The 24,446-nt window shown below is 38.1% G+C and overlaps 1 protein-coding gene across 50 annotated transcripts in view; it reads left to right on the top strand.

Moving 5' to 3' along the window:
• Positions 1 to 24,446, top strand: part of TTLL5 (tubulin tyrosine ligase like 5) — a 349,192-nt gene that overhangs the window by 108,758 nt on the left and 215,988 nt on the right. For 35 of the 50 annotated variants that reach the window (XR_011648300.1, XM_058293054.2, XM_058293030.2 and 32 more), the window contains 2 exons: positions 4,923 to 4,985; positions 10,428 to 10,466. Coding sequence is in view for 49 of the 50 variants with exons in the window: in XM_058293054.2 (XP_058149037.1) it covers positions 4,923 to 4,985; positions 10,428 to 10,466 (102 nt within the window). In the remaining variant the exon portion in view is untranslated. The remainder of the gene's footprint in view (positions 1 to 4,922; positions 4,986 to 10,427; positions 10,467 to 24,446) is intronic. The other 15 variants (XM_058293031.2, XM_071213776.1, XM_058293047.2 and 12 more) reach the window with 1 other exon arrangement.

The following is a 24,446-nucleotide window of genomic DNA, read 5'->3' as shown; positions in this document are numbered from 1 at the left end:
CCTTTCCTTCCCCTTCTACCCTTTTCTTTCTCCTTCCTTCCCTTCCCTTCTTCTATCTCTGTCTCTATTTCTATCATCTCTTATCTCTATCTCTCTAACTCTCTCTGTCGTGGGGTTTCATATACAGCATAAACTTTGCCATCTCAACTACTCCCCAGCCACTATGCTGATACCCTCACTACCTCCCATTACCCAAACTGCCCCATCTCCCCAAAGAGAAGCCCTACACCCATTTTGCCTTAATTCCCCATTCTCTCTACCCCCTTGGCCTGGCAACCTGTACTCTACTTTCTGTCTTGATGAGCTTTTGCATGTGTTCTGATATTTTCTTTGTGGTTACCAAGGAGCTTAAATGAAACATCCTAAATCTATAACAATCTTGTTTGCTTTGATACCAACTTAATTTCAATAATATACACAAATTCTCTTCTTATATACCTCTCTGTCCCCTAATCATTATGTAGTTTTTGTCACAAATTACATGTTTATACATATGAGTCCAAAACCGCTGATTTTTCATTACATTTTATGCATTTGCCTTTTAGATCCTGTAGGAATTAAAAAGTGGAATTACAAACAAAAAGTACAATAATACTAGTTTTATATTTACCCTGGCTGTTATCCTTCCTGGGAATTTTTTTTCTGTTCATGTGGCTTCAATCTATTGTCTTTGGTCCTTTCCTTTCAACCTGTAGAACTTTCTTTAGCATCTCTTATAGATCAGTCTATTGGTGATGGACTCCTTCAGCTTTTGTTTGTTTGGGAATGTCTTAATCTCTCCCTCATTTTTGGAAGAACTTTTTCCAGATATAGAATTCTTGGTTGGCAGTCTATTACTTTCAGTACTTTAAATATGTCATCCTACACTGCCTCCATTGATTCCATTGAGAAATCAGCACTTAATTTTATTGAGGTTCCCTTGTATGTGACATGTTGCCTCTCTCTTGTGGCTTTCAGAATTCTCTCTTTATCTTTAGCACTTGCCAGTTTAATTATAATATGTTGCAGGGGTATATTTGGGTTTATCCTATTTGGCATTCATTGAGCATCTTGGATGTGTATATTCATGTCTTTCATTAAATTTGTGAAGTTTTCAGCCATTAATTCTTGAATATGTTTTCTGCCCTTTTCTTTATCTTCTCCTTCTGGGACTCCCATGATGTGTACATTGGTACAATTGATAGTTTCCCTGAGGCTCTGTTCACTTTTCTTCATTCTTTCTTAAGTGCCTTAGACTGGATGATTTCACTTGTCATCTCTTCAAGTTCACTGATTCTTATGCCAGCTCCTATCTGCTGTTGAACCCCTCTAGAGAATTTTTTTCTCCATTACTGTGTTCTTCAAATCTGTTTGTTTCCTTTTCATAATTTCCATCTCTCTATTGATGTTCCCTTTATGTTCATCTATGGTTTTCTTAATTTCTGTTAGTTCTTTGTTCATGTTTTCCTTTAGTTATTTAAACAAATTTAGGACTGGTTTTCAACATTTTTGTTTGATATGTCCCAGATCTGGTCTTCCTCACTGAGGGGCTTTCATTTCTCCTTTGCCTGAGCCATTACTTCCTGTTTATATGTTTTGTAATTTTTTACTGAAGCCTGGATATTTTGATATTTTAATGTGTTCTTTCTAGAACTTAGACTCAGAGGTGTCTGTGCCCTAAACTTATATCCAACTAGTATTATGATGAAGCTTTCCTTGAACACCTGGAGCTAACAAAAATAAATAAATAAAAGAAGGGAAAAGAGAAAATGCCTTTCCTAGTCTTTGAAGATTGATCTGTGCAAGTGCTCTCCTTCAGGGCTTTTCCATACTATGAGCTTGGAGAATAGCTTGAGGCCAAAATATAGGGGCTTCCCTGGTCCTTTCTGTGTATATATCTTGTCTTGGGCATGTGCATGTGGCTGTGGGGTTTCCTCCATTTACCCTGATTTGGATACACATGTCCCCTTCTCCCTAGTAAACAGTTTGCTCATGGTCCCTCACACTGCACTATATGTCCTACAGCCAGCTATCACTTGCCTTAGGCACCACAACTTGAATACTCTCCCATAGCGTTCTGTAGGAGAGTTTGGTATGTTACCTTCTACACCGAGGGAAATTCCTGGGACAGCGAGTTCTTTAGGCTTTCACCAGACAGATTGGGCCAGACATATATGTTCCTAGTATGTGCACAAGGGTTACTTTGCACTAGGGATCCATACTGAGAGAATGAGTCAGCTCCATGCCAAGCCCGTGATGGGTCAGGGAGGAACCAACTAGGGGTGCCAGGAGATCTTAATGCACCAAGTAGCCTTTTTCTTTTTTCTTTTAAGCACTTTTTTCAATTTCATTGGTACATATTAATAAAGTATAAATCCATCCGAAAAGACAGTGGTATTCGGTGTAATCACAATGTTTGTGCATTCATCACCCTAATCACTCCCATAGCACTTTCATTATTCCAATAATAATAATAATAATAAACAAAACTCATCACCTCTCAGTCTTTCTATGCCTTGTCTGGTATCATAGGAATAGCTATTTCTAATAATAGCTATTATTTTTTCCCCTTCTTTCTCGTATATTTGTATTTATATTTTGTAAAAAGTCTTATATATGCAATATATTCATATTTTACATGAGGTTTTACTGTCTTATACCATCCCAAGTTACAGTTTTCAGCCTTCCTTCTAGTAATATTGTATATTATATGACCTTAGAATTTACTTTTTAACCCATCATATCCATATAATAGCACTACTAGTTAACAAACACCATGATATGCTTTAACCATTTCTATTTACTTCAAAGATTTACAAACAACTTTTTAAACAATTCCACATGGATTAACCCCATCTTCCCATTCTCTGTCCTCCTCCTGTTTTCTGGTGACCTGTATTCTAATTATTACCTCCATGGGTGTACACAGTATGTTTTTGTTCAGAATAGCGTAATCGTACAGTGTTTGTCCTTTTGTGTCTGGCTTGTTTCACTCAACATAATGTCCTTCAAGTTCATCCATATTGTCATATACTTAACAACTTCATGTCTTCTTACTGCTGCATGATATTCCATCGTGTGTATACACCACAATATGTTTATCCATTCTTCAGTTGATGGACAGCTGGGTTGTTTCCAGCTTTTGGCAATTGTGAATAATGCTGCAATGAATATCGGTGTTCATGCCACTGCTCTCAGTTCTTCTGGGTATGTACCTTATAATGGATTGCCAGATCACATGGCAAATCTATATTCAACTTCCTTAGGAACTGCCACACAGTCCTTTATAGTAGCTGCATCATTATACTTTCCCACCAACAGTGATGCATTCCCATCTCTTCACATCCTCCCCAACATTTAGTTTTCTGACTTTTTGATAGCAACCAGTCTAATAGGTGTGAAATGATATCTCATTGTAATTTGGTTTGCATTTCCCTAATCACTAGTGATGTTGAACATTTTTTCATGTATTTCTTTGCCATTTGTATTTCTTCTTTGGATAATTGTTCTTTTCAAGTCTTTGCCCATTTTTAAATTGGGTAGTCTGTCTTTTTATAGTTGAGTTGTATGATCTCTTGTATATCATAAATATTAAACCTTATCAGAAATATGATTGCCAAATATTTTCTCCCATTGAGTTGGCTGCCTTTTTACCCTCTTGACAAAGTCCTTTGAGGTGCAAAAATGTTTAATTTCTATTTTTTTTCTTTTGTTGCTCGTGCTTTGGGTATAAGATTTAAGAAATTACTTCCTACCATAAGATCTTGAAGATGTTTTCCTACTAGGAGTTTTAAGGTTGTCGCTTTTATTTTTAAGTCCTTGATCCATTTTGAGTTAATTTTTGTATAAGGCATGAGTTATAGAGGTCTTCTTTCTTTCTTTTGGGTATGGATATCCAGTTCTCCCAGCCCCATTTGTTGAATAGACTCTTCTGGCCCAGCTGGGAGGGCTTGACCATAGAAGTGAGGGTCTATTTCTGAGTTCTCACTTTGGTTCCTTTGGTCAATGTGTCTGTGTTTATGCCAGTACCATGCTGTTTTTACCCCTGTGGCTAAATACTATCTTTTAAAGTCTGGAAGTGAGAGTCCTCCAACTTCATTCTTCTTTTTTAAGATCTGTATAAGTAGTCTTTTTCTTGATTCAGTACTCACCCTGTTATTGTGGTCCTTTTGCACTTTCTGGAGCTTTGAGAAAGATATATCTTCCAGTTCTTGCTGGCTTTTCAAAGCTTCGTTGAGGGGATGGAACCTTGAAGCATCTCACTTGGCCATTTTAATCATGTGTATCATTTTTGATTGTGGTTTTGTTTTTATCTTTCAATTCTTTTTATCAGATTTTGTGTTATACAGTTGTTTTACTCTAAATTCTTTTTTGGCTTGTAACATTTTGTTATAGAGGGTTTTATATTAAATGTTTTAAAAATCATTTTAATATATTTAATAGTAAACAGTAGGATAGTTATCAGAATTTTTGCCATAGTGCTTTTGTTTATACAGATATCAAATTAGCTCTCAGTAACAGTAACCAAATCCTAGAAGAAAAGTCTAATAAAAGATTAATTTGTGTGTTCGTCTTTGAAAGTGTTTTTAATTTCTCTTTCTAGATGGGAGTTTGAGTTTAAAGATTTATGATGATATAATGACAAAGATTATTATTTGCACTAATAAAGTATGTCACCTTTTATTAATCCAAGAAGTCCTGCTTTTTATTTCTTTTTATTTTCTAAATTAAGCCTTCTATTTCTCTTATTAGTTTCATTTTAGTCTGTTTGCTGCCTCTAGTTTTTATCATTTCATTTTGAGCAGCTGTATTTCTTTGGCCATATATCTTTGGAAAACAGAAACTCTAACCTGTCACCTCTGTGCACGATTCATGATTTTATTTTTACATTTTCCTTTTGAAATAAACTGAAGAAATAATGAGATTCTTTTTGTGTCTTTCAGGTCCTACCTTGAACACAAAACCTCCATGAACTATATGCTGGCAACACGCCTATTCCAGGACAGGTGGGGACTTGCTAATCTCATTAATTTAGTAGGACTAGATCCCCAAAACAGAAGAAAGTATATGCAAAAGAAGGGGAGAGGCTTTATAAGTCTTCATGTGATATCTCTGTTAGAAAGGGCCTTGCAGAAAACATGATATATTATCTCATTTCCCCAGAGTTTATTACTAATTCTCAATACTTTCTAACATTTCCAAGACCCACAAATAAACCGTAAAGATCTTTGAGCAATCTCAACAGATGCCCTAAACTTTATTCTTCTTAAAGGAAGTCCCTTATTCTGAGACTTTTTTTACTTTTGACAGACATGATCTCTTAGCCAGAACACATTAGAATGATCAGATTACAAAAGGTGGAGGGGAACTAATTCATAAAATAAATACACGGCATGGTAAGAAATGACAACTGATAGCTCCATATGAGGGAAACTAGGAAAATGATGGAAAAGACATAGGAATTCAACCAGCACAGCAGTTGGAGACTACTTTGTCCCACATACTTTTGTAGCCCCTGAAACATGGCTGCATTACAATTTGGTTCGGTAGTTGATTATTGAAATGAGGCACTCTTGTTTTTTAGAGAAATCTGTATTATTTTCAGGATGTGTGTGCTTTCTGAGAAATTCTTAAAACTAATATCCAGATTTTAGTCTTTTGTTGAAATACCATGATCTATTGTCAGGAAATATAAGGATTTATAATTTCTTTCTGTAAATTTGTGATAATTACCTTGTTGATTAAGTACTGTAGCCTCTAATGAAAGAGATACTTGGATTAACTTAGAAGGCATGGAATCTCAGTTCTTTATATGTAAACTGCTTTTGAATTTTTTTTTTCTCATCCCTGGAAACTTTTACAAAGTTCATTTGACTTAGTGTTCATGTATTTTACTGGATTGTGTTCTGGTATGTAATTTTTCATTATTTTGTTTTTGCGATGGGTAAGTCCTTTTAGTCTAAAGATTTAAATTGAAGTCTTTCAGCTGTGTGTACCACTTCCCTAACTTTGAAAGAAAATTGCCCTTGTCCTCTTTTTTTCTTTCCACGTGGAACTTCTGTTAGATGAATTTTGTATCTCCTGGCGTATCCTCCATGTTTCTTTACTTTTCTCTCATATTTTTTATCTCTCTGTCTTTTAGCTCAAATTCTAGGAGAGTTCTTTAACTGTCTTCTAAAACTTTAAATTGGTCTGTACCTTACCTATTTTGTTATTCAGTACAAGCACAGGAGAGGGTTGTTTAATTTACTTTTTTTTTTATTTTGGCAAGTATGTTTTTGATATCCAAAAATTATTTTTGCTTTCTGATTAGTTTTCATATTTTATGGATATAAGTCTTTTCAAATCTCTTTGACTAGCTCAGCTTTTTAAAAGTTCCCTTCTGGTTTTTGCATTTGATTTCATTTCTCTATATTAGCTGTCTGTTTATCTTGTTCTTTCTAGTTTATACTATCATATTTTCTTAAATATTTGGTGATCTTTGATTGTTCAGCCATATTTGTAAGTAAAGGACTGTTTACTTAAAATATGTATTTTGCATGAGTTTCCTCAAAGGTTGTATAAATCTACTTCTGATCTGCCATGGACTCTGTGTTGAGGCTGGATCTTTTCATACTTGGACATCCCATGGGGAGAGAAGGGCAGAGCAGGCAATCTGGGGACCACCACTCCAGCCAGAAATAGGAAGTATTTTCCTAGGGGTAGCATACTTTAGTGCATTTCTCTCCTGAGCAGAACTCTCTTTCCCTCTTTGTGGCTCTCCAGGTACTTAGGGCTTAGATTTGCCTCTCTCTCTCCTTTTCCTATCTCCCCACCCCTCCCTACTCCCAGTCCTACAGATCCCATTTCATTTTGAGAGCTGTTCCAAATACTTCTCCTGACGATACAAATGCTTCTGTTGACTGTTCTGTATAGAAAGAGAAAGGGAACAGTAGTCCATATGTTTAACATGCAGTCTTTAATTCTGTCTCACACCTTATAGACTGGGAGCTTGGAGGTTTTCTAGACTGCCATTTAGAAGAGTATCGAACAGTGCTCTAGCTATTCTCTCTTGTTCAGTTCCTCTTTTCCTTTTCCTGGTTTGTCTCATTTCAGGAAAAATTTAAAACTTTTCCTATACCTTTCTTGTCTTCTAGTGCTATCACAAGATTTATTCTCTTTATGTATAAGGGAGATTATTATTCTTATTGTTATATTTCAATTGGATATTAGTAGAGATCATAGGTAAACAAAGGTTTAATACATTATGAACCAGAAGTCAAGTCTTTTCTACTTTGCATCTGGAAATACCTTACATTGTTAGCAACAAATAGATATTTACTACTAAGAGTAGGGTAATGAAACAGTCCACTCAAAGCAAGGAAAAGAGTTTAGAGAGGAGATGAGGACATGGATAATTGTATTTATCACAAATAATGTTTTATGTATTGAGAAATATAGAGGCTATTCACCAAACACTTTCTGTGTGTTTATAGTTTGCTTGGAACTTTGCTGAGCTGGGAGTACGTAGAGGTAGGCAAAACAAACATAGCATTTGCCTTCATGGATCTTATAGTCTAGAGGGGGAGACAGAGGTTAAACAGTAATCATATAGGTAAATAAGTAATTATATATTGTTAGTAAGTAGTATGAAAGAAAAGTGCAAGAATTCTGAGCACAGAGAAGTGAAACCTTACCTCTTTAGGAAGTAAGGGGAGAGCACCCCTGTGGAAATGACATTTAGGGTGATACATGAGGAATGAGTCAAAATTAGCCAAGGCAGTAATGGGAAGGGGATAGTTCAAACAGGGACGAGAGGAAGCGCAATGGCTTGGTGACTGGGGAAATTACATGAGGAGTGTGGGGTGGTTCAAGATGAGGTTGGAGAAGTCAGCAAGGTCATCTCATGCATGACCTATTAGGCCGTGTGTAGGACTTTGGATTATATCTTAAGGGCCCTAGTTAATAGCTGCTTAAAAGACAAAAACAGAAAAAATGTCTCTGTTTTAGCAAAAAAAGGACTTCATGATCTACTTTTTGCCTACCTTCTTTAATCTAATCCCTGCTTTTCCACACCAACCCATTGCCAGTCAGACCATATCTACTGGCTCTTGCATGCATCCTTATCCTTATACACTCTCCTTCTCTAGGAATGGCTGTCAGTCCATCTCTAAATTCTTCTTCTAGCTCTGTCCTTCCTTCTTTAACATAGATTAGGAGGAGGTTCTCCCAGTCTTAGCTCTCACTCTGATTTAGATTCCTATATTGTATTATAATTATTTCTTTACTAACTTGCCTGTCTAGTTCACATGTTGACTCCTTAAGAGTTACATTGAGCTTTGGCTATATTAAGAACCTATCACATAGAAGGCACACATGAAAAAACATGAATTGAAAAATGTGGTATTGGCTGCGTTGCATGCCCTAACACCTTTAGTAAATTTGTCCTCTTCAATCTGAATTGATGTTTTCCCTCTTGCAAATCCATTGTATTATTGTCAGAACCACTTTCAAACTAATTATCCTGTAATCATTTCTTTTAGGTAAATTTTGTCTGCCCTCTCTCCCCCCACCCTGCCCCCACTTCTACTTTGTCCTGGCAAACAGAGTGAGGATCCTATCTTACAGGACATCAATAGTTTTAACCCTGGCTGCATTTTAGTGACAGCTGAGGATCTTGTAAATAATGTTTATGTGTTGGCCCCATCCTCAGACTGAGGTGCTTTTTAAAAGCTGCCCAGGTGATTATAATAGAAGGCTAGAATTGCAAATTATTGAAGTATTGTGTGCCCCCACAGGGCCTGGAAAGTACTGGACATATATTTGTGCTAAATAAATAGTCGTTTTATGTGTATTTATCAGAACTTTATGCATATACACACACAAAAGACTGATTTTTCCCATGCAGTTTTGAAATAGATAAGAATTTACCATTAGTAGACTTACTCTATTATATATTAGTATTTTTAGATACTGTATTTCCTTTATAAATCATGATTTAATTCACACCATTTCTTAGACCATGTAATACTATTATATGGTGAAATTCTGCTGTGTTTCTTTAGTATATTACAAGTAATTTTTATTTCACCCTCAGTCAAAAATAGTCAACCTGGGTGCTAAATCATATTCTCTACTGTAAACTTCAAACCTCATAATTTCATCTAAATTGAGTCCTCCCCTGCCCACACACAAAAAAGAGGATATTTCTGTAATTTACTATCTTGAAAAATGTTAAAAATCCTCAGATAACATGAGACATAAGACTATTTTGGTTAGGGCTCTGTAAGAAACTTAGACTTTTTCTTACCTTTTTCTAAAGGATCTTGACTGAACTAGAGAAACCCATCTAGATGAAAAATAAAATCATCTTGGACTTTCTAATCATAATGTGATAATATTAGGACATTAGCATGTATAGAAGACATGGGAAGGGAAAGACAGAACATCTTGGTGATGATTTAAACTTTTTACTTAATTTTCTATAAATACCCTCAGCATTTACATGTATCTCTTTTAAAAGCTAATACCAGAGGTTACATGTAGTATCATTCCATTTATATAAAAATTTTGAAAATAAAATTTTAGATTAGAGAACAGATCAGTGGTTGCCAGAGGTTAGGAAAGGGGTAACTAGCAGGAGCAATAATAATAATACATAAATACAAAAGGGTGACTAACAGGACCCAGCCTTGTGGTGATGGAAGTGTCTGGTACCTTATCTGCGGTGTGGTGGATTCTTGAACCTATACAGGTGATAAAATTTACAGAACTAAATATGCACTTATACAAATAAGTACAAGTGAAACTGTGAAAATCTGAAAAAAAATTGAGTATTAAGAGGGGAGAATATTTTAAAAGAAAATCAAAAGTCAATTTAAACATGAAGGACACTCAATCCCTGTGATTAGAACCAAACCTAGTATAGAGACAAGGGAGACCGTCTCGTTTTTCAAGAGATTTTTTTTTTAATTGTGGAAAATCTGGTTCTGATGAGCATCTTTTCTGAACCCCATGAGAATTGAGATTGTTTCCTTTCCTAGTATAGTTCTGTGAAAGAACACAGTTGTCTGACACCTAAGCCCTGGGTTCAAAGTTAAACCTTTAAGCTCTGACCTTGGGTAAGTCACATAATCATCTTATTTTGCTCCTTCCTTTATGTAATGGAACTAGTAACCTTCACATGGTTGTTACGGGAAGTAAGTATGATTTGCTTTGTTAAATAGATACACAAATATAAGCAATTAGGATTTTTCTCTAGAATTCATTTGTTCTTTCCCTTTTTTTTTTTTTTTGAGATTCCCCTTGAGCTCACAATACTCTGCTGTTCTTGAGAATGTTCTCAGTTCATCTCTCTGGATGCCCTTCCTGGCCTAAATCCATGTTCAGTGTCTGCTGCATGTTTGTATACTCAAAAGGGAATGCCTGAATAGCTTACTCTAACCCAATTGTCCTTTCTACTTCTGTAGGGGAAATCCAAGAAGAAGCTTATTGACAGGAAGAGCACGGTAACTGAATTTTAAAAGTTGAGAAATTCTTTCCATGTACATTATGTGTGACCATGTGCATACTAAGCATGATGTTTTTGTATAACCATTTTCCATTTTGTTCAGCTAGAATGGTAACATAAAAATGTTTTCTATTCAAATACTATTCTGTGGCCACTTTTCACAAACTAAAGTTGGGATTTACTTTATTATATAACTTCAGCCAATATTAACAGTATCCTTCTTAGTGTGAGAGACCAAAGTTTTAATCAGATTTTAAGGCTCTTGTCATGTTAGGTTCAAACGAGAGTTTGTATTTTGGCCTTGACATATGAGGGACATACAGCTCTGCACCTTTTGAGACTGAACACAACCTGCTTTCAGTTTACCACAGAACTAGACATGTGTAAATATCTGTGGCTCTTCACTTTGGCAGAGGAGAGAAAATTCGTAAAGGAAGGGCTGGAATGTCTTTGCCTAAATGGAGACTGCAATCACAACAAAAACTCTTGAAACTGTACATACAACCTCTGATCATTAGTTGTATCCCCTTTGTGCTATACCTCTTTAAAAAAAACAAATTGACAGCAACAAGAAAGAAACCTATATATTGCTTTTTGTTTTGCAGTTAAGAATTAACTAAGATGAACTTGGTTTCTCATCCAAGCCCTTTGAAGCATAAATCTAAATTTTTCTTTAAAGAAGGAAAATGTTATGACTGCCATTTAATTAAATGTGAAACTGGGAAAACCAAGCTTGTATCTTGACTTCAGATGTTTATATGGTTTAGTCAAGGAACAGACCTTCTATACTGCTGTCAATTTACAACTTAAAAAACAACAAAAACACAAAAGAAAAAGCCCCTAAAGAACAAGAATGTTTAAAGATCAGTGGGTTCTGTAGCTTCATTTTTTTGGTGCTCATTTTATTTTGCCATCAATAGGGTTTTATTTTTGTGGTATAGATATGTAAGTAAATGAATACTGGTATCTGCTCTTTTTGGTAAATATTACTATTTATTGACTGCAGAAACATTCAGATAGTCTTGATGTGCTATTTAGCTTACATTAAAAATAACTAAGTGATGGAGCTGGACTCAGATGTGATCTTTGTCCACAAGCCTCTCCTGTTACTTTTACCGGAACTGTAGTTTGTGCTGGGGTTTAATGTATACTCAGGGGACCTGAATCTCTGGACTGACCATGTGATAGCCAGGCCCTGGGCCTCAACAGACTTGCAGCTCCTACACTCTGGTTTATTGGACTTACCCCACTCAACTAACATGGAGGTGAAGAAGGTCAACCACCACACCAGGGAGCCAAGAGTGCCTACAACTGAAAGCAGGAGAATTGCATCCAGCATCCATGTGGAATCTAAGCCCCCTCTTGAGATAGATGTGGAGTGGACACGGCCATTCTAGGGTCCACAGGATGGAGAAATAGAGAATGGATTAGAGGGGACTTACTGATATTCTGTTCATGAACTATTGTGATTAGTAATTGAAGAAAATGTGGCATTGGTGTGGAGAATGTGGCCATGGTGGCTGCTGGAGGTAGGGAGTGGGAGGAGGAGATGTGATGTGGAGGCATTTTCGGGGGTTGGAGTTGTCCTGGGTGGTGCTGTCGGGACAGTTACCAGACATTGTATATTCTCCCATGGCCCTCTGGGTGGACTGTGGGAGAGTGTGGGCTATGATGTGGACCATTGACCATGAGGTGCAGCGGTGCTCAGAGATGTATTCACCAAATGCTATCTCGTGATGATGGAGGAGGAGGTTGTTATGGGCGGAGGAGTGAGGTGAGGGGGGTGGGAGGTATATGGGGACCTCATATTTTTTTAATATAATATTAAAAATAAAGAGAAAAAAAATAGCAAAAATAAATAAATAAATAAATAACTGAGTAGGGAAGCAGATGTGGCTCAACAGATTGAGCATCTGCCTACCATATAGAAGGTCCAAGGGTTGGATACCCAGGGCCTCCTAGCTTATGTGGTGAGCTGACCCACATGCAGTGCTGCTGCAAGCAAGGAGTGCTGGCCCATGCAGGGATGCCCCCGCGTAAGGGTGCCCCTCCACGCAAGGAGAGCCACCCCATGCAAAACTGCAGCCTGCCCAGGCACCGCACACACGGAGAGCTGATGCAACAGAAAGAGACACAGATCCCCAGTACTGCCTGATGAGAATACAAGTGGACCCAGAAGAACACAGCAAATGGACACAGAGCAGACAATGCGGGGGTGGGGGTGGGGAGAGGAGTAAATAAATAAAATCTTAAAAAAAACCCCAAAAACTGAGTAAATGAATACTGATAACTGAATGGCAAATTAGTTCCAACCATACCAACCTGCCAGCAGTAAACAACCATAAATTCTGAAGTAAACACAAATAACCACTACCCGAAGGCACTGGAGAATTGACCAAGCAGAAACTGGGAGTCTATACTTGTGAAATAGAGATGGCACTGGATGAGTTTCTTTCCATTTTTTATAGCTTTTAGCCCTTGAATAGACCCCATTCATTGCCATGAGGGGCAGATAAAACTTGGATAGAAACCTGTAGTCTTACTGGTTTGAAAAATGAATAGGCGCAGGGTGACCACAGCAGCAGGAAAGGGAATAGTGTGAGATGTAGGAAAGGAAAGAAATAGAAAGTAGGACCCCCTAAGTATGTGTATAAACTCCACCCACATCTCTGAATGATTCCTTAACTATGCATGTGTGGGACAGACTCCAAACAACACAGTTAAGGATAAAAGAGCTGAAAAGAGATTCTAGTTGCTACCCACTACAGAGGAGACAGAATTTGGTGTTTGAGTCTAGCCAGGTTAATTGCTTGCTACAACAAACAAATAAACAAACAAACAAAATGAACATCCTTCCAAGAAAGTTAATAGACAAGCGAATCATCCACAGTGTCCTGAATACAATCCAAAATTGCCAGACACTTGAAGTAATAGGAAAACAGGATCCATATTCAGGAGAAAAGGCAATAACTGGAAACCAAACCTGAGATGACCTGGATGTTAGGTTTACCAGACAAGGATTTTAATGATCAAGGATATAAAGAAAAACATGTTCATAATGAATGAACAAATAGGAAATCTTGGTAGTAAAACCTAAACTATACAAGGGAACCCAGTGGGAATTATAGGCTAAGAAATGCAGCAAAGTGGAGCAAGGAGATAGGAGAAGAAAATGTTAGTGAACTTGAGCATCAGTTAATAGAAACTATCACATCTGAAATATAGAGGGTGAAAAGAACACAATAACTTATCAAAGTTTGGTAATTTGTACAAAGTATCAAAACTGTTAACATAGGTATAATTGGAGTCTGGAAGTAGAGGAGAGAGATAAAATGATATTTAAATAATTGCCTGAAATTTTCCAAAATTGTGAGAAAGAGATACATTTTCATATTCATTAAAAGCAGCAAATCTACAGTCAGATGAATACGAAGAAAAGTATACCTATACGTATGACAATCAAACTGCTGAAAACCAAAGGTAAAAAGAAAATCTTGAAATCAGCCACAGAAAAACAAAACATTACATACAGCAGGACAATAATTCAGATGACCCTAACTTTCAGGCCAGAAGACATTAGAATGGTAACTTTAAAGTGCCTAAGAAAAAAGCCACCCCAGAATTGTATATCCAGTGAAAATATCTTTCATTGATAAAGGCAAAATAAAGAATTTTTTAGATAAAAGAAAACTTTAAAGAAAATTCACCAGAAGACCCTCGCACTATAAGCAATGCTACGAGAAGTTTTTCAGGTTAAAACAAAATGCTACCAGATGGGCTTCAGGAGGGGTTGAAGGGCACCAGAAATAGTAAATATGTGAATAAATATAAAGACACTTTTCCCTCTTAATTTCTTATGTATAGAGGTGTTTATAGCAAAAGTAATCACATTGTATTATGGAGTTCATAAGGTATGTATATGTACTACACGTGACAGCTATAGCATTGGTAATTGATGTATTAACCTATATGGATGCAAGGGTCTTACATTTTAGGTGAAATAGTGTAATATTAACTTTAACTACAATTTGAAAATTTAAGGATGTATGTTGCATTTCTTTGAACAACCACTTAAAAATGCAAAGATGTATATGCAAAGTCAATAAATAAAATGGAATTCTAAAAAATACTTAATCAAAAAAGAAGGCAGGAAAAGAAGAGAAATAAAATCAGAGGAGAAAACAGAAAAACAATTTAAAATGATAAATCCAAGCATATCAACAATTACTTTCAAAGTAAATGAAAAAATACTCCAGTTAAAAACCAGAGATTATCATTCTGTATAGTGCAAGACCCAGCTATATGCTGTCTACAAGAGGTGCACTTTAAATATAAAGACAGATAGATTGAAAGTAAAAGGATTGTAAAAGATCTATCATGCAAATATTAATCACAAGAAGGCTGGAGTGGCTATATTAATAAAAAAGACAACCAGCAAGATGGTCATGGAGTAAGGAGCTCTTAGAGTCAGCTCCTGCCACAGGGCGGTTAGTAAATACCCAGAGCTATCTGGAGCTAGCTGAAGCACCTGTTTGCGGGTGACAGGAGGACAGGAGAGCATCCTGCAATATCCTTGAAGGAAAGGAAGGAGGAGACTATCCATCTGCAAGAAGACTCATGAGTAGAGCACTCCATGCCCCACAGACTGGTGCCCATCCTCCACTGGGGGCATAAGCTGCCTCGGCAGCTGTTCCCTGGCTGGAATTGAAAGCTCCACTTCCCAAATATGGGGGAGGAAGAGACAGTTGGACACCAACTTCAGCTACTAAGGAGTAAATTCAGTGGGCTAAAGTATAATCTTGGGAACAGCGAAAGTTTGAGCCTGTCCAAGTCAGAAAGGAGCTGGGAGCCACCGTCTTAATTCCACACCTGGCACAAGGGGAAGCTGGGTGGACTGAAAATCACAGACCTGGTAGGGATAGGCTTCTTTCCATCCAGATCAGATTACAGCTCTAGCCTAGGCCCTAGCCCCACCTCTGGCAGGGAGGAAGCTGCGAGATCCTGCACCAGCTTCTCTGTGAAGATATAGGCCAAGTCTTGGAGGCCGGTGATCATCCTACTCTGGCGGCATGAGCCACCCCAGGAGCTCTTCAGTGGCTAGAATTGGAATCTCCATTTCCCTAAAACAGGGAAGGAGGAGACGGTTGGCTGCCGATTTCAGCTACTAATGAGTTAATTCGACTGGCTAAAGTATAACCCTAAGAACAGCTAAAGTTTGAACCTGTCCAGCTTGGAAAGAGGCTGGTGACCACCATTTTGTCTCTGCCCCCAGGATGAGGGGAAGCTGGGCTGGCTGGAAATCACAGTGATGATAGGAACCGGTTTCTTTCACCCAGATCGGCCTGCAGCCCTAGCCTGGGGTTCAGCCCCACCTTTGGCAGGGAGGGGGCTGGCGGGCCCTGCATCAGCCTATCCAGGTAACTGCAGGTACATTTGGCTGCACAGACTGAATAATTGGAAGTCTGCCAGGGCAACTATAGTCATCTTGAACCCACACTACATAGATTGCTGCCCATACCTGCAGCTCCATCCCTGCCCCAGGCAGGGGAGAAAGGGGTGTGAAGCTTCATTAGTCTCTCTGGGCAACTACAATCTAGGCCTGCATGACTTGGATTATTCCACACAGCTGTGGCGCTGTCCCTATCCCTGGCAAAGGAGAAAGTTGGGGCAATGAAGGCAACTTGAGTCTCCACAGCTTATAGCACCAATGACGTCCTTGGCTCCTACTGTACAACAGGCAAGGGGGAAAGGGCAGGAAGTCCTAAACTAAAGAGGAAAACTGCACCCAGAATAAATACTCTAGTAAGCCAGATTCCAAGACACCAACAAAAAATTACAATCCACATCAAGAAACAGGAAGCTATGGCCCAGTTAAAGGAAGAAGATAAGCCTGCAGATGACATAAAGGAGTTGAGACAACTAATCATAGATATTCAAAAAAATCTTAATAAATTCAGTGAGATGGCTAAAAAGATTAAGGATTTTTTTTCTCTCCCCTTTCCCCCTGCCCCCAGTTGTCTGCTGTCTGTGTCCATTCACTGTGTGTTCTTCTGTGACCGCTTCTATCCTTATCAGCAGCACCGGGAATCTGTGTTTCTTTTTGTTGTGTCATCTGGTGTCAGCTCTCTGTGTGTGCGGCACCATTCTTGGGCAGGCTGCACTTTTCTTTTGCGTTGGGCAGCTCTCCTTAAGGAGTGCACTCCTCGTGCGTGGGGCTCCCCTACACGGGGACACCCCTGCATGGTACGGCACTCCTTGTGCGCATCAGCACTGCTCATGGGCCAGCTGCACATGGGTCAAGGAGGCCCAGGGTTTGAACTGCAGACCTCCCATGCAGTAGGCGGATGCCCTATCCGTTGGGCCAAGTCCGCTTCCCAAGATTAAGGATATTAAGAAGATATTGGATGAGAAAAGGAGAATTTGAAAGCATACATAGAAAAACAGCAGATCTTATGGGAATGAAAGTCACAGTAAATGAAATTTTAAAAACATTGGAATCATATAATAGTAGATTTGAGGCAGAAGAAAGTATTGGAGAACTTGAAGAAATGGCCTCTGAAAGTGAACATACAAAAGAACAGATGAAGAAAAGAGTGGAAAAAACAGAACAAGTTCTCAGGGAACTAAATGACAGCAAAAGATGTGCAAATATACATGTCATGGATGTCCCAGAAGAAGAGAAGGGAAAAGGGACAGAAGGAGTATTTGAAGAAATAATGGTAGAAAATTTCCCAACCCTATTGAAGTACATAAATAACCATGTCCAAGAAACACAATGTACTCCCACCCCAAAAATCCAAATAGACCAACTCCAAGACACATACTAATTAGAATGTCAAATGGAAAGACAAAGAGAATTCTGGGAGCAGCAAGAGGGAAGCAGTGCATAACATATAAGGGATACTCAGTAAGATTAAGTTCTGATTTCTCACCAGAAGTCAAGAAGGCAAGAAGAAAATGATATGATATATTTAAGATACTACAAGAGAAAAACTTCCAGCCAACAATCTTATATCAGGCAAGATTATCTTTCAAAAATGAGGGTGAGTTTAGAATAGTCACAGATAAACAGAAACTGAGAGAATTTCTAACCAAGAGACCAGATTTTCAGGAAATCCTAATGGGTGTGCTAGAGCCTGAAAAGAAAAGACAGGAGAGAGAGGCCTGGAAGAGAGTCTAGAAATAAAGATTATATCAATAAAAGTAACAAAGTGCCAAAAGAGTGATGAAAATAAAATATGACAGATAAAACTCAAATAGTCAAGAATAAACTTAGTCAAGAATAGTACTTGTATTCAGAAAACTGCAATTCAGTGGTAAAAGAAATAAAAAAAGGCCTAAATAACTGGAAGAACATTCCAAGCTCAAGGATTGGAAGACTAAATATCAATAATATGTCAATTCGGGAAGTGGACTTGGCCCAGTGGTTAGGGCGTCTGTCTACCACATGGGAGGTCTGCGGTTCAAACTCCGGGCCTCCTTGACCCGTGTGGAGCTGGCCCATGCGCAGTGCTGACGCGCACAAGGGGTGCCGTGCCATGCAGGGGTGTCCGCCGCGTAGGGAAGCCCCACGTGCAAGGAGTGTGCCCCGTAAGAAGAGCCACCCAGCGCAACAGAAAGTGCAGCCTGCCCAGGAATGGCGCAGCCCACACGGAGAGCTGACACAGCAAGATGATGCAACAAAAAGAAACACAGATTCCCATGCCACTGAGAACAACAGAAGCGGACAAAGAAGAATACACAGCAAATAGACACAGAGAACAGACAACTGGGGCGTGGGGAAAGGAGAGAGAAATAAATAAAATAAATCTTTACAAAATAATAATAATATGTCAATTCTACTCAAATTGATCTACAGATTTAATGCAATCCTGATAAAAATTCCACCAGCATATTTTTAAAATTGAAAGCACAATTATAAAATTTATTTGGAAGGGTAAGGGATCCTGAATAGCCAGAAATAGTTAAAAAGGAAAGATGAATCCTCATCTCTAGACTTTAAATCATATTACCTAGGTATAGTGGTGAAACCCACATGGTACTGTCATAAAGACAGACACATAGACCAATGGAACCAAATTGGTGGTTCAGAAATGAACCCTCACATGTATGGTAGAGTGATTTTGACTAGCCTGTCAAACCCACACAGCTTGGGCAGAACAGTCCATTCAACAAATGGTGCTGAAAAAACTGGGTATCCATAGCCAGAAAAGGAAAGAGGATCCCTACCTCACACCTTATCCAAAAATCAACTCAAAATGGATCAAAACCCTAAAAATAAAAGAAGAACCATAAAGCTTCTAGAAGAATTTGCAGGAAAATATCTTCAAGATCTGGTGATGGGTGGTGGCTTCTTAAAGGAAATAAGAGGTGGACTGAGATAGATTACTGTTGTTTAATGTATGTAGAAGTTTTAATTAGGTTTACTTTAAAAGTGTGGAAATACACAGAGTGTATGGTAACACATAGTGAGTAACAGCTAGTGTATAAATTGGTATGTGGCTGAAAATGGTATCTTGGTACCTAAGTATGTAAATACCAATTGACAGAATGCTAGAGAATAATCTAGGAACCAAGAGGTGGATGAGAATTGTGGTTGATGGTAGAGATGCAAGAGTGTCCTTTGTTAGCTAGAGCAAATGTGTATCCCTATTGCAAGGTTTTGGGAATATGGAGAAGCATGGGAAAAATACAAGTGGAGTGACCTGTGGACTGTGGTTAGCAGTAATAATGTAAAATTCTTGCATCTATGCCAAAGACTTACTGTGTTGATAATGGGGCAGTATGGAAAATGTGTGCCAAATATACACTATGGATATGGTAACAATTAGATAATATTATCTTATCTGTAACAAATGTTCCACCACAGTGTGGTGTGTTGATAGAGGGGTGTTGTCTGGGAATTCTACACATGTATGTGCGTGATTATTTTATAAGTTTACAACTTCTGTCATAAAAATATATTTAAAAAATAGTAATAGGGTGGGTTGGGGAAAAATACACAAATGTAAGATAAGGACTATGATTACTAGTAAGATTTTGACAATATTCTTTCATCATTTGTAACATCCCACAACAATGCAGGGTGTTGGTGGAGGGTTGATGTTTGGGACCCCTGTTTGCTGTTACGCATGTTTGCTTTGTAAGTTCACAACTTTACTATATACTTATTGTTTATGTATGTTCATATATAAATGCTATAAAGGTAATAATAGGGTGGGTTGGGGGAAAAATACTTTGGTTAGTAATAATATTTTGACAATGCTCTTTAATCATTAGTTAAAAAGGTTTAACAACAATGGAAGGTATTGGTGGTAGGGTAAGTCATGAGAGTCCTGTATGATGTTATATATGTTTGTTTTTTAAGTTCACAACTATTACTATATACTTATTATTTATGTATGTTCATGTAGGAATGATATACTTCAATAAATTCTAGAAAAGGGGAATAAAAGACAAAGTAATCTTTAAGATCAGAGGCATTAGCAAAAATGAAGGGGGCATTTCAGTTTTATATAATGCTCAATTTATCAGGAAGTCTTAACAGTCATGAATATGATTCTGTATACATAGGGGGACCATGTCCTGGAGCATGATGCAAGTATTGAATTTAAAAGGATCAAAATCACACAAAGGGAAAGCAGGTGTGGCTCAAGTGATTGGGCTTCCGCCTACCATATGGGAGGACCCGGGTTTGATCTCTGGGGCCTCCTGGTAAAGGGTGAGCCAGTGCCCATGCAAGTGAGTCACACGGCAAGATGATGATGCAACAGAAGAGAGACGAAGGGGAGAGTCAAGGTGAAGTGCAGCAGAGACCAGGAACTGAAGTGGCACAAGTAGAGGGAACCTCTCTCCACATCAGAGGTCCCCAGAATCGAATCCTGGTGAATCCTAGAGGAGAAAAAAATGAGAAGCCAAAAAGAAATTGACACAGAAGGTGACACAGCAAATGGACCCAAACAGCAGGGCTCGGGGTGGAATGTAAAAAAAAAATCACACAAAATATGTTCCTTGACCACAATGAAATTAGAAATCAGTAACAATAGAAAACCCCCAAATATGTGGAAATGAAACCACACATTTCTAAATAATCCATTAATCAAAGAAGCAATCACAAGGGATATTAGAATATATTTTTAATTGAATGACAGTAAAAATGCAACATATTAAAACATGAGCAGGGATAGCCAATGTGGTTCAAGCAGTTGAGTGGCTGCTTCCCATGTGAGAGGTCCCAGGTTCAGTTCCTGGTGCCTATTGAAAAAACAAAAACAATAAGCAAAACAAGTGGAAAAAAACAGCTCAGGGGAGCTGATGTAGCCCAGTGGCTAAGATTTGGCTTCCCACTTATGAGGTTCCAGGGTCAATCCCTGGCCCTGTGTGGGTTTCAGCCAAAGTAGTGCTTAAAAGCTTTTATTAGGAAAGAAAGGACTAAAAGCACTGATCTGATGTTCCATTTAAAGAAGCTAGAAAAAGAAGAGTAGCCGGAAGCAGGTAGAAGAAAGGAAATAGTAAAGATAAGAGCAGAATAAAGAGTAACAATAAAGAAAATGAACAACCCCCCAATTTGTTCATTGGAAAGATAAAATTGATAAATGCTTAGGTAGTCTGATCTTAAAAAAAAAAAGAGAGAACACTAATTACAAGATGCCCTTTGTTTCCACTTATATTCACATTGTCCTGGAGATCCTACACAATGCAATAAAGGAAAACAAAAAGAAAAGAACAAAGGGAGGGAGGGAGGGCAAAAAGGGCATACTGGTTGGAAAGAAAGAAGCAAAATGTCTTTATTCTTGGATGACATGATCAGATAAGTGGAAAGTCCTAAGACATCTGCAAAATAATTTCTAGAACACAAACAAGGTCTTAAGATGCAAGGTTAATGTGTTAAAATCTGTATTTTCATGTGGTAATAGTAAATTAGTAAATGAAATAAAAATTCCACTTAAAATAGCATTTGAAAACATAAAATACAGACAACTTAAACAAGACTTATTCACTACCTGTACACTGAAAGCTAAGTATTAATGAAGGAAATGAAAGAATATCTAAATAAATGGAGAGACATGCCATATTCATGAATGGGAAGACATTATTTTATTACATATCCAAATTAATTTAAGAATCCAGTACAGTCCCAATCATTATTCTAATAGATTTTTTTTTTTGTAGAAATTGAACACCTTTTAAAAAATTTATATAGAAATACAAAGGACTTAGAATAGTTTAAGTAATCTTGAAAAAGACTTAAACTATCTGATTTAAAGAATTACCATGAAAAGAATGTGCGTTAATCTTTGGAAATTAATAGGAAAAAGGTGAAAGCACAACATAATGTTTGTAACTAGTGTGCTATTATATGGGTGTAACAGTGGTTGAAAGGGAAACTCTAAGGTCATGTATATTACTAAAAGGAAAGCTAAAAATGTAACATGGGAATGTATAACATAGTAGAACCTCATGTGAAATATGAATATGGGTAATATTGCATATATGGGACTGTTTTTCTTTGAAACTGAACAAATGTACTTTAATGTTACAAGATATTAATATCAGATGAAAAAATAAAAACATTGTGCTAGGTGAAAGAAACCAGACACAAAGTATTACATGTTGTATGATTCCTTTTATATAAAATGTAAATATTAATCAATTTATAGCAATAAAATTAGACTGGTGTTATGTAGGGTTGAAGAAGGATAGAGGGATTGTGAGGTGACTACTAAGGGGTGTGGAGTTTTTGTGCTCTTTTGGAGTAATGAAATTGTTCTAAAATTTTTTGTGGTGATGAATGCACAACATTGTGATTATACTAAAAGCTACTGATTGTACATTTTGGGGGGAAAAAAAGAGCATACAATAACAACAGTAGAGGGAAGCAGACTTGGCCCAGCGGTTAGGGCGTCTGTCTACCACATGGGAGGTCCGCGGTTCAAACCCCGGGCCTCCTTGACCTGGGTGCAGCTGGCCCATGCGCAGTGCTGATGTGCGCAAGGAGTGCCCTGCCACGCAGGGGTGTCCCCGCGTAGGGGAGCCCCACACACAAGGAGTGCACCCTGTAAGGATAGCTGCCCAGGGCGAAAGAAAGTGCAGCCTGCCCAGGAATGGCACCGCATACACAGAGAGCTGACACAACATGATGACGCAACAAAAATAAACACAGATTCATGTGCCACTGACAACAACAGAAGCGGCAAAGAAGATGCGGCAAAAAGACACAGAGAACAGACAACCGGGGTGGAGGGGGAGGGGAGAGAAATTTAAAAAACAAATAACAACAGTGGAATTACTATAAAGCTATAGCAGTCAAGACTGTGACAAATTGATCAATGGGACAGAATAGAGAGTCCAGAAATAGATCCACAGTTATACAGTCATTAGACTTTCAACAAAAGGCCCAAATCATCTGATGGGGAAAAGAAATTTTTTTTTTAACAAATGGAGATGGAACAACTAGATATAATATATTTTTTAAAAAGATTTGTTTATTTATTTCCCTCCCCTTCCCCCCCACCCTGGTTGTCTATTCTCTGTGTCTATTTGCTGCGTCTTCTTTGTCTGCTTCTTTTGTTGTCAGCGGCACAGGAATCTGTGTTTCTTTTTGCTGCGTCATCTTGTGTCATTTCTCTGTGTGGGTGGTGCCATTTTTAGGCAGGCTGCACTTTCTTTCGCGCTGGGTGGCTCTTCTTACAAGGAGCACTCCTTGTGTGTGGGGCTCCCCTACGCGGGGGACACCCCTGCGTGGCATGGCACTCCTTGTGCGCATCAGCACTGCGCATGGGCCAGCTCTACATGGGTCAAGGAGGCCCAGGGTTTCAACCGCGGACCTCCTTTGTGGTAGATGGACGCCCTAACTGCTAGGCCAAATCCACTTCCCTGGATATAATATTTAAAAAAAGAAAATAACCGTAACCCCCTACTTTGCATAAAAATTAGAGATGATTTATAAGCATCAAAGCTATTAATACAAAACCTTTTGAGGAAAACATAGAATGTCTTTGTGACTTTGGGATTGGCAATGGTTTTTAGACATGACCTAGAAAGTACTAAACATAAAGAAAAAAAGTTAGATTTTCAGAAAATTAAAACTTCTGTTTCTCAAAAGATACTTATGATAATTACTAGTCAAACCACAGACTGAGTGAAGATATTTATTAAACGTGTATTTGTAAAAGGTCTGATATTTGGAAAATATAAAGAACTCTTATAACTCATTAGTAGCAAGACAATCATTCCAGGTATATATGGGTATACTATTTGAACAAACACTTTAGAAGAAAGATGTATGAAAATGTGCTTAACATTAGTTATCAGGGAATTGTAAATTGAAACCATGAGATGCCACTAAACACCCAACAGAATGGGTACAATTTAAAAAACTGACAACACCAAATGTTGGCAAGAATGTAAATCTAAAACCTGATAGGTTCTCCTTGGCAGCATACACTGGTACCAACACTTCAGAAAATGAGCCTGGCAGTATGCTAGAAAACTCAGCAATTCCGCTCTGAGATCTTTACCCAGGAGAGATGAAAAAAATAAAATGACTTGTGTAAAAATACTTATAGCAGCTTTATTATTAATACTCCCAAACTGAAAATAGCCTAGGTGTCCAACAATAAGAGAGTTCATAAACTGTGAACTGTTCAAACAATGGACTACTCCTAATCAGTGCACAGGAATGAATACTTAAACACACACAACATGAATGAGTCTCACAAACGTGCTGGAAGAAGCCTTATACAAAAGAGTTCATACTATATTGTTCTATTTTTATGACATTCTAAAACAAGTCAGGGAAGTGGACTTGGTCCAGTGGTGAGGGCATCCATCTACGACATGGGAGGTCTGTAGTTCAAACCCAGGGCCTCCTTGACCCGTGTGGAGCTGGCCCACGCACAGTGCTGATGGCGCGCAAGGAGTGCCGTGCCACACGGGTATCCCTGCATAGGGGAGCTCCACATGCAAGGAGTGCGCC

This window comes from Dasypus novemcinctus, chromosome 3 (assembly GCF_030445035.2).
Source record: "Dasypus novemcinctus isolate mDasNov1 chromosome 3, mDasNov1.1.hap2, whole genome shotgun sequence".
NCBI lineage: Eukaryota > Metazoa > Chordata > Mammalia > Cingulata > Dasypodidae > Dasypus > Dasypus novemcinctus.
Note: the sequence above shows the minus strand (reverse complement) of the source record. Positions and strands in the feature narration are given on the sequence as shown.